Source organism: Microcebus murinus, chromosome 12, assembly GCF_040939455.1.
Source record: "Microcebus murinus isolate Inina chromosome 12, M.murinus_Inina_mat1.0, whole genome shotgun sequence".
Classification (NCBI taxonomy): domain Eukaryota; kingdom Metazoa; phylum Chordata; class Mammalia; order Primates; family Cheirogaleidae; genus Microcebus; species Microcebus murinus.
The window spans coordinates 86,485,417-86,494,680 of record NC_134115.1 but is presented as its reverse complement, the minus strand read 5'-3'; the positions used below and the strand labels follow the sequence as shown (position 1 = coordinate 86,494,680).

At 58.2% G+C, this 9,264-nt stretch overlaps 2 protein-coding genes across 5 annotated transcripts; one reads left to right on the top strand and one right to left on the bottom strand.

Annotated features, from left to right (window-relative positions):
- The first annotated feature begins 71 nt into the window (after positions 1-71).
- PTRH1 (peptidyl-tRNA hydrolase 1 homolog) lies at positions 72-1,895 on the top strand. 3 transcript variants are annotated; one of them, XM_012772002.3, is made up of 5 exons: positions 72-208; positions 554-773; positions 1,035-1,134; positions 1,306-1,351; positions 1,452-1,810. In XM_012772002.3, the coding sequence occupies exons 1-5, from the start codon at positions 113-115 to the stop codon at positions 1,638-1,640; spliced, it is 651 nt and encodes a 216-aa protein (XP_012627456.2). In that variant the 5' UTR covers positions 72-112; the 3' UTR covers positions 1,641-1,810. The 3 variants fall into 3 exon arrangements, with proteins under 3 accessions (XP_012627456.2, XP_075865170.1, XP_075865169.1); XM_076009055.1 differs by lacking the exon at positions 1,035-1,134 and having other exon boundaries at positions 1,452-1,895; XM_076009054.1 differs by lacking the exon at positions 1,306-1,351 and having other exon boundaries at positions 1,452-1,895.
- Positions 1,822-8,494, bottom strand: CFAP157 (cilia and flagella associated protein 157). Of its 2 annotated transcripts, none has more exons than XM_012771995.3 (9): positions 8,272-8,494; positions 5,407-5,678; positions 4,585-4,738; positions 3,861-4,128; positions 3,483-3,613; positions 3,089-3,239; positions 2,564-2,727; positions 2,201-2,387; positions 1,822-1,909 (listed from the first exon to the last, which is right to left on the bottom strand). In XM_012771995.3, the coding sequence occupies exons 1-9, from the start codon at positions 8,439-8,441 to the stop codon at positions 1,838-1,840; spliced, it is 1,569 nt and encodes a 522-aa protein (XP_012627449.2). In that variant the 5' UTR covers positions 8,442-8,494; the 3' UTR covers positions 1,822-1,837. The 2 variants fall into 2 exon arrangements, with proteins under 2 accessions (XP_012627449.2, XP_012627451.2); XM_012771997.3 differs by having other exon boundaries at positions 2,564-2,724.
- Between the last annotated feature and the right edge of the window lie 770 nt (positions 8,495-9,264).

The window sequence follows — 9,264 nt, the reverse complement described above, 5'->3', positions numbered from 1 at the left end:
CGCTGCCGGCTCGGATTGGACGCTGGCGGCCGCCCCTGGACAGTTAGCGACGCGATTGGCCGCGGCCTGGATGACGCCAGGGGGCGGGGTCCGGGCCGTGAATAGGGGCAGCATGTCGCCGCCCGGCCTCTTGCGCTCTGGGCTGTGGCGGAGACCGGCTATGAGCCGGTGCGTTTTGGAGCCTCGGCCCCCGGGGAAGCGGTGGCTGGTGAGTGGAGTGGGACGGCGACATAGGGGCTCCCGGGCCTTAGCTCCAATTCTGCCACTGTGTCCCGGCCGAAGTCCCCCAAATTCCTTATGCCAGTTTTCTTATCTAGAAAATGGGTCCAATACTAGAGGGGCTCCAAACTTCGGGAACTCTGCTGCTGCACCGGGGGGCCCTGCCTGCCCAGCCTACTGGAGTCCCCAGAGGTTTCTGGGCCCTTTCTTCGCGCCCCTTACCTACCCAGCCCTGGTCTGCCTCTCTCACCCTCTGCTTTGGGTCCCAGGGAACGTTGTGCGATCCGGGGTGGCGTGAGTTGTCAGGCCTCAGTTTCCGTGGTGCTGCCCGCAGGTGGCTGGCCTGGGGAACCCCGGACTGCCCGGCACGCGACACAGCGTGGGCATGGCGGTGCTGGGGCAGCTGGCGCGGCGGCTAGGTGTGGCGGAGAGTTGGGCGCGCGACCGGCGCTGTGCCGCCGACCTCGCCCTGGCCCCACTCGGGGATGCCCAGCTGGTCCTGCTCCGGCCGCGGCGGCTCATGAACGCCAACGGGCGCAGCGTGGCCCGGGCCGGTGAGTTGAGGATGTCAGGGGCGGGGCTGACTGGGAGGGTGTCTGGGCCAGAGAGGGGGGACTCTGGTTGTGCCAGATCCCCTGGCTCACGCACGTCCAAGGCCATGTTGAGCTCCAATTGCTGCATGGCCATGGGTGCTTGTAGGGGCCTGTTTCTTTACATGTGAATGGGGGTTAATTGTGGCCCCTCCTATGGGAGTTGGGACAATGCCCTTCTGGGCAGAGCAGCAGTAACCAGAGCCACCGTTTCCCTGTGCCAAGCGGAGATGTTTGGGCTGACTGCAGAGGAGGTCTACCTGGTGCACGATGAGCTGGACAAGCCTCTGGGGAAACTGGCTCTGAAGCTGGGGGGCAGTGCCAGGTGAGGCCCTGAGCTGGTCAGGGTTGGCTGGGGATGCTGGCCTTCCAGCTGGGGTGGAGTAGGGCTGGGGACCCAGTCTCTGCAAGCGATGGGCTGCTCTAACTGGGCAGGGAGGGGTGGAAGGGTGCTAACCCAGGGAGGTACTAACTGCCCCTCCTGTATCCCTTGAAGGGGCCACAATGGAGTCCGTTCCTGCATTAGCTGCCTCAACTCCAGTGTGAGTCTGCCCCTCTGTCCTGCACTGGGTCGGGTGGGCCAGCATGGGTCCCCCTGCACACCTCACCAAAGTTCCCTGGGCCCCTCTGGCTCCCCCACAGGCAATGCCGAGGCTGCGGGTGGGCATCGGGCGCCCAACGAACCCTGAGGCAGTACAGGCCTACGTGCTGGGCTGCTTCTCCCCCTCGGAGCAGGAGCTGCTGCCTCTGTTGCTGGATCGAGCCACCGACCTGCTCCTGGACCACATCCGCGAGCGAAGCCAGGGGACCTCAGCAGGTGTCAGCCCCTGACACTAGTATCCATGGCTGCCTGCCTGACCGCAGTGCCCACAGACCTGGCCATGGCCATAGAGCTGCCACGCCAACCTTGGTATCCATTATTTATACACTGTTCTCTGGGCTGCTCCGGGCTGCCTACAGATTAAAGGGGGGGACTGTGGCTAGAACGGTCCGTTGCTGGAGTATGGGGTCGGTCTTCTCTCTGTGTCCTACTTGGGGTGTAGGAGAACATCAGGAAGACTAAACTTTTTGAGCTTTTTTAGAGAACTGGAGGCATAGATCTGTAAGAGTAAAGATGCCGTCTTGGAAGCTGAGACCTATTGAGGGGGAGCCCACCCTTCCTCTGCCAGTGGGGGAAGGGACAACAGCCACCCCTCCCCCAGGTGATGCGAAGGCATGCCTTAGCCCTCTGAGGCCTGGCCACAGCTTTCTTCAGCCCATTTTACAGATGGGGAGGCTCAGAGAGGTCTGGCCACATCCCCAAGACCACACGGCTACTGCCTGGCAGAGCCCCACTTTGTACCCAGAGCTGGCAGCCATCTTACTGTCCCTGGGGCTCCTGGAACCCTCACCTCAGGGGTGCTGTGTGCCCGGAAGGTCCTCATGCGGGTGGTATGTGAGAGCAGCCTGAGGTCCTGGGGGTTAGGTGGGACGTGGCCCTGGTAAGGCACCAGGCCTAGATCCCCGGGCTGGTACATTGCGGTGCTGGAAAGCTGCTGCAGCAGAGACCTGACCTTGGGCGGCTGGATATTGGGCCGGCTGTTGGAAAGTGGAGGGGGGGGGGCATCACCTCCATTTCACAGATGAGGAGGCAAGGTGCAGAGAAACGTGGGAGAGCCAGGTTTCTGGCCCAGGATCAGCTGAGCAGTCCCTGGATGGGTCCCATGGCTGCGTCCCCTTGCCCTGCTCCCCATGCCGCCTCCTCTCCCACTCACCCTTCCTTGGACGGGCCTTGGGGCTGGGACTCCTGGCGGGGACGCACAGCCATGGGGAGTTTCAGGGCAGAGCTGAGCACGGCCAGCAGTTGCTGCAGCATATCTTTGCAGTGCAGCTGGAATATCACATCGAGGTCGCCCTCCTCTTCTTCCGCTTGCATCTGCTGGTGGGGTAGGGGTATCAGGTCCACAAGGGCCCCAATGGCTGCCCTCCCCTGGGAATCTCCAGCCCCATGCCCATTTCCCCCAGGTGTTCTTGGCTGTGGTGGGCTACCCATTCTCCTGTTGGGAAGACTGAGCGAGGCTTGAGGCCTTCTAGAGCCTCAGAGAAGGACTCTAGCTCCTTTGAGACCTTGGAGGGATCTTTGAAGTCCCAAATCAGAGAAGGACAGACTTGCCAGGAGTGTCTCAGGGGCAAGAGGTGCCTCTGAGCTGGCCCGAGCCAGCCCCTTCCAGGCCTGTTCTTTGCAGGTAGCTTCTGTCCCAGGCCTGTTCCCCTCCCAGCTTCCCATGCTTCCTTCTTACGTGCAGAATGTTCTGGAGGATGGAGGTGGCCTGGTTCAGGGCCTTTTCCAGGCTGGCCCGAACCCTCTGCTCTTCGGCCAGCTCCTGCTGCAGCTGCTGTGCCTCAGCCTGCTGCTGCTCCAGCTGCAGGTTCAGCTGGTCTCTTTGGCTCCTGGGCCCAGGCTCAGGATGAGTTAACAGCCTCTGCCCTCCCTGGGCTGGGGCTGGTGCCACCTGGGGCCATGGGCCCTGACATTTCTCTCCAGCCCACAGGGTGACCATCCAGCCCCAGACCTCAGTCTGTCTGACAGGCCTCTCTAGAGAAGGGAAGTCACTGGCCCAGGGTCATGCGGCCAAAAAGGGCTTGAGCATCGCCTCCACCTGCTCCCACCCACCCAGGCCCTCCTGGGCACACCTCGTGGCCTGGCTGTCGGTCTGCAGCTCCAGGAAGCTCTGCTCCAGGTGGCTCAGCAGCAGGCGCAGCTGCTTGGCCTCCTCAGTGCTCTGCTGCTGCTCCTGGCACTTCTCGGTCAGCATGAGGATGATCTGTGGGTGCAGCAGGTGGCCACGAGCAGAGCTGAGCGGAGTCCCCAGCTCTGAGAGTGGCTCTGCTTTAAGGCAAATAAAGTAAACCCAGAGCTGGCCCAGCACCCTGGAGTTCCCTCAAGTGGTGTCCCCCACCCCCACCTCCGCAGCTTCCCTCCCTCATTACATGGCTCTACCCCTGCAGAGTGCTCAGGGTTTCCTCCTGCCATATGGGCCAAACGCCCTATGACAGGGCTTGCAGGCGCACCTTCTGGTGGCCCCTTCTGTCCCTGGCCATGACCTTCTGGGTGTTCTCCAGCAGCTCCAGCTGTTTGCACAGCTCCTCCTGGCTGCCCTTGAGCTGCTCATTCTCCTGCATCAGCTGCACGCCTTGCCGGGACATCTTGGCCAGCTGCAGGGTCACGCTGCTGTTCTCCAGGATGGCCCGCTTCGTCGTATCCCACATCTGGTTAGTGGCGACCTTGCGGAACTCCGTGGCCACCAGATTCACACGCTGAATAATCTCTTTCCTGAGTCTGGTTAAGAAGGTGGGGTACAAGGGGGTCAGACAGGGTGGGCACAAGCCCTGGGCACCCCTCATGGGGTCCCCAGAGTGCCTAGGGCCATTAAAAACCTCTGTGCTCTCCCCTCCAAAGGAATGGGGCCATGGGTAGGGAACTCTTCCCTGTAGACCCTCTACACCTTTGGAATTTGAACCATTTTAATTACCTATTACATAAATACAATTTAAACCACCAAATATGGCAAAAGGAAGTCCAGGAGTCTCCAATGCTAGCATGAGGACCAGAGCCTGGGGCTGTCCTCATTCTCCCCTCCACAAATTGCCACAAAGACAGCAGGGCCCAGAGTCAGTGACCCAGTCCAGTTCCCCCAGTTGGAAGCTGAGGAAGGCTAAGACCTGAAGCCTGGGATGTGTGTGGCCCTGGCCATGAGGCTGCAAAGGCCACAGAGGGCATGCCCCATCTGCCCACCTGTCCTTGTCCAGCACCGACTTCTTCTCCAGGCTGTACACATAGTCCCTGTATTCACTCTCCTGGTTCCGCAGCTGGTCTTCCAGCAACATGAACCTGTCCATGAGCTCCTCCTTCTGCAGCCGGAACTCCTCCAGGGCTGCCAGCTTCCCCGCTGGCCACCACAGGGCACAAGGATGATGAGGGGCAGCCTTGGAGGGCAGGGCCAGGCGGGGGCAGCGAGGCACCCAGGTCTCTGCCCTCCCTGCACTTCGTGATCCTGCCGGGTTGGTCTGCTGTCCCTGCTCATGCCATGCCCGGTCCTGGCCACCTTTATTGCCTTTGTCTGAGATGTCCTTTGTCCTCCCCTCCATGAACCTTACAAAGCTTTGCTCAAGTTCCACCTCCTTTAAGCAGCTTCCCTCACTACTCTCCTCCCCTCCCCTCTCACAAAGGAACAATGACAACAATACCTGCATTTGTATACCTCTTCTAGGCTGGGTGCTCATGCTATCGTTTGAGCCTCAACAAGCCCCTGTCAGCTGGGTGACCTTGGGCAAGACACTTCACCTTTTTTTTCAAGGTGCATCCTCATCTATAGCTGGGGCAGTGGTGATGTTTCCTGCCTTGCAGGATTGCTGGGACAATTAAGAAAGATAATGTGTGCCAAGACGCACATTGCTGTTGCTACTTAAGGTAGCCATGTTATCCCACTTGCACAGGTGGCAAAGCAGGGTCACAGAGACATGCTTGCCCAAAGCCACAGGTACAGTCAGCAGTAGACCTGGGGTTTGGGCCCAGACCCTGTGCCCCTGTAGGCTTGTAGCCCAGTCCCCTCCTCACCAAGGGCGATGTTCTCCGTGGTGAGCTGGTCCTTGGTCTCCTGGAACTCATGGCGCACCTGGGCTAGCTGTGCCTCGAAGGCGTCCTTTTCCAATTCCTTGGCCAGCTGCAGGCTTTGGAGCTGCTCGTTGAGGTCTGTGATCTCGTCCACCCGCTGGTTGAGCGTGCGCTTGAGGAAGGCCACGATCTCCTTCTTGTTGTTGGCCAGCTGGTCAAACTCCTGGCGAAACATCTTCTCCTGCACAGCCAGCTCATCCCACTTCCGCTGGTACCTGGGGCAGGGGTGGGCAGCAGTCCGGGTTCGGGCCAGGCAAGCGCAGCCTCTGGTGAGGCTGGGCCCACTCTCCCGGGCACCCCCGCACCACCAGCCATAAAGGGCCATGTGAAGTTCCTCGTGTTCTGAATCCAGCCTTGTCTCCCACTGTGCCCCGTGATGGTATGCCTGTGCCCAGCTTTTTATGTTCATTACATCACTAGAATGTAAGCTCCACGAGGCCAGAGCCTTTGCTATGTTCACAGGTATGTCCCCAACACCTGTGCCTGGTACACAGCAGGTGTGCAGTGTGCATTTGCTGAATCTTCACAACAGCCCATGTGAACGTGGGTTCTGTGACACTATGACAGGATCGCCCCCACTTACAGAGGAGGAAACTGAGAGTTTCCTGAGGTTCAGAGGGATAAAGAAACTCCCAGTTTCTTTAGTCAATGGCAAAGATTGAACCTGAATCAATCTGACTCTAAAACCAAGGCTCTTAGCCACAATCCCTGCTGTTGCAGTTGGCCAGCCCTGCACCCCTCCCTAGCACCTGCACAGGTGCTAGGACCCCAACCCCAAGTGTTTGCATTTGTCATCTCCCCTGCCTTTGTCCATTGAGCGGCCCCCGTGTTGCCTCCTCAGTGGACCCTTGTGGTCCTGAGCAATGTTTGTGGCCTTCTCCTTGGAGCACTCCTATAGGATGGCCCTAGACCCACTGGGAAGTAGAGACCTGATAATATGCACCTGCCCCCACCTCTGTATTCCCAAGGCCTGGTAGAGGCCTGGCAAATAGCATGTGCCCAGTAACTGCTAAATGCATGTTTCCTAAATACATCCCACCTGATGTCTCGGCGCAAGGGAAGTCTGAATTTTAAGGGAAGTTTGTTTAATTTTAAGCAGCGTCACATACCCGATTGACTGGTTCCAATGGAATAATTGATGTTATTTGGAAAGATTTTTTTTTTCTTTTTTGAAACAGTCTCACTGTGTTGCCCAGGCTAGAGTGCCATGGTGTCAGCCTAGCTCACAGCAACCTCAACCTCCTGAGCTCAAGCAATCCTCCTGCCTCAGCCTCCTGAGTAGCTGGGACTACAGGCATGCACCACCATGCCCGGCTAATTTTTTTCTATATATTTTTAGTTGGCTAATTAATTTCTTTCTATTTATAGTAGAGATGGGGTCTTGCTCTTGCTCAAGCTGGTTTCGAACTCCTGACCTTGAGCGATCCTCCTGCCTCGGCCTCCCCGAGAGCTAGGGTTACAGGTGCGAGCCACCGCGCCTGGCCTGGAAAGTTGCTTTACTTCATAATCTCTGCAACCAACATCTCTTGGATGGCTTTGTACACAGGGCACTTCAGGGGTGTGGGGATGAACGACCTCTTTTGTGGATCAAGGAAGCAGCCTGGCATAGGGGGTCAGGGAGGACAGGGCTCCCTCCGTGGTGCCTCTTCTTTCTGGGGGTGAGTTCCCCTCTCTGAGCCTCAGTACCCTCATCTGTGTGAGGATGATGATGTCAGGACCTCTCATGGGATTGTGAAGGGGATGTGGTGAGCACCAGAACAGGGCCTGCCTGGTGCCCAAGAAGGACTCAGCATTAGCTGGGATTATCTGCAGCATCGGTAGTTTGGGGAAGAGATGCTGCCTAGTGCTTTGTCTTGTTAAGGGTCACCTCAAGACTGGGGCTGGCACCTCAGAGCTGGGAGGAAACTGTTGTTTGTTTGTTTTTAGAGACAGGGTCTCAATCTGTCACCCAGGCTAGAGTCTAGTGGCATCATCACAGCTCACTGCAACCTCAAACTCTTGGGCTCAAGAGATCCACCTGCCTCAGCCTCGCAAGTAGCTGGGACTACAAGTGGCACCACACCCAGCTAATTGTTTGGGTTTTTTTTGGTAGAGATGGAGTCTTGCTATGTTGCTCAGGCTGGTCTTGAACTCTTGGCCTCAAGCCATCTTCCTGCCTTGGCCTCCCAAAATGCTAGGATTATAGGTGTGAGCCACCATACATGGCCTGAAACTAGTTATAAAATGAGAAAAAGGATGAGCAAGTGAACAAGTCTCTAATGAAGGGTAAGGATCACTCCCCGCCACCACCCACATCACTACAAAACAGGCCCTAGGATAGAATGCCACAGTCGCGGAGGGGGATCAACCTTCCTCATTTACATTTGTGGAAACTGAGGCCCAACACAGAGAAACAACTGGGCTCCGCAGCTAGGTAAGTCAGAGAGGCACTTCCAGGGGGTGGAGGGTCCCAGGGTCCATCTGCCTGCCAAGGGCTGCCCTTATAACTCATCCCACTGATAAAGCTCTACCCTTGTACAAAGTGCGTGATCCACCGGCAGGAGTAGGGAAGGCCGGGAGTGGGGCTTGCCTGGGGTGGGCCCAAGGCTCTGGGCTCTGAGAAGGGGTGGGGAAATCCAGCTGCCATCAATATCTCAAAGCCTCCCAATGGTTCCTAATGAGGAAACTGAGGCTGGGGTGGGGGTGGGGCTGGACATCCATGGGAGGCCAGGACACAGGTCTAGAGCCCCAGGCCAAACCTGCACAGTGGCCACCTCAGAGTGGGGCCTCTGACGGGAGCACCAGCCTCCTGCCCACCGGCCCACCCACCGGGCCAGCCGGTCTTCCAGGTCTCGGATCTGGATGTGGTAGAACTCCCGCGTCTCCTCCTCCAGAGGCATCTCCATAGGCTTCAGGGTCATGCCGCCCTCCTTCTTGCCCCCCTTCTTCTTGACCTCAGGCTCCTTGCCCCCCTTGCTTGCCTTCTTTTTGGGAGCCATGGCTGAAGGCAACCACTGCTTCCAGGGCCCCTTTAAGAGGCTGGTGGTTGCTAAGGAAGTTGGAACCATACATAGCAACAGACTGAGCAAGTGAGGCTGGGCTTAAAGGGGCCCTGCCCTCTTCCTGCTGGCGCCTCCCCTCCTAGGTGCCTCCCCTGTCCCGGGCAGTGGGATCTCAGACTGGGATACCAGGCTCTCAGGGCACTCTTATGGGGGGAAAGGAGTGATATGGGAAATGTGAGAGCGGGCCAGGACCCTAGAAATCACCGTCCTGCCCCTTTGTGCTGACCTCTAGAAGCAGGCCCAGGGAGGAGAAAGGGGTGGGCCTCCTCATGGCCCTCCAGGACCAGAAGAAGCCAGTCACCTGGACCCCAGCCCAGGGAATGCCTCCCCTGAGGCCTCTGAGACCCTCTTGTAATCCTTTGGTGATGCAGTTACATAGCAAGACCATTCAGTTTCACCTACAGTGGGCTGGGGGGGGACATCATGGGAAAAAATGGAAGTTTTATGTTGGAGGCTCTCATGCTGGGGGCCTGGGCTGTCCTTGTCCAGAGGCTGGTTTGGCTTTCCACAAAGCTTAATGGAAGTGGTCCATCTGCCCAACCTCACCCCGGGCACACCAAGGCCCATGCTGTAGCTTTGGCCTGGGTCACAGCACCCAAGGGGAGGGGGCGCAACAGGTGTCTTGCTGGCAGCTCCCCAGCTCTGGTCTCAGCCAGTCACGCCTATTTTCCTGAGCACACAGAGGGATCAGCTTTGAGACCTGTGAGCCTCTCCTTTGTCAGCACCAGGATGGCTGCAGTCACGTGGCAAGAGTGACCAG

What these genes read in the sequence shown, in the direction of transcription:
- PTRH1 (XM_076009054.1), top strand. Translation starts at nt 113, where the DNA reads ATGTCGCCGCCCGGCCTCTTGCGCTCTGGGCTGTGGCGGAGACCGGCT. An exon ending in CCCCGGGGAAGCGGTGGCTG is followed by an intron (nt 209 to 553) that starts GTGAGTGGAGTG and finishes TGCTGCCCGCAG; the next exon opens with GTGGCTGGCCTGGGGAACCC. An exon ending in GCGCAGCGTGGCCCGGGCCG is followed by an intron (nt 774 to 1,034) that starts GTGAGTTGAGGA and finishes CCCTGTGCCAAG; the next exon opens with CGGAGATGTTTGGGCTGACT.
- CFAP157 (XM_012771995.3), bottom strand. Translation starts at nt 8,441, where the DNA reads ATGGCTCCCAAAAAGAAGGCAAGCAAGGGGGGCAAGGAGCCTGAGGTC. An exon ending in ACAGAAGGGGCCACCAGAAG is followed by an intron (nt 3,614 to 3,860) that starts GTGCGCCTGCAA and finishes CTGCACCCACAG; the next exon opens with ATCATCCTCATGCTGACCGA. An exon ending in CAAGGCCCGTCCAAGGAAGG is followed by an intron (nt 2,388 to 2,563) that starts GTGAGTGGGAGA and finishes ACTTTCCAACAG; the next exon opens with CCGGCCCAATATCCAGCCGC.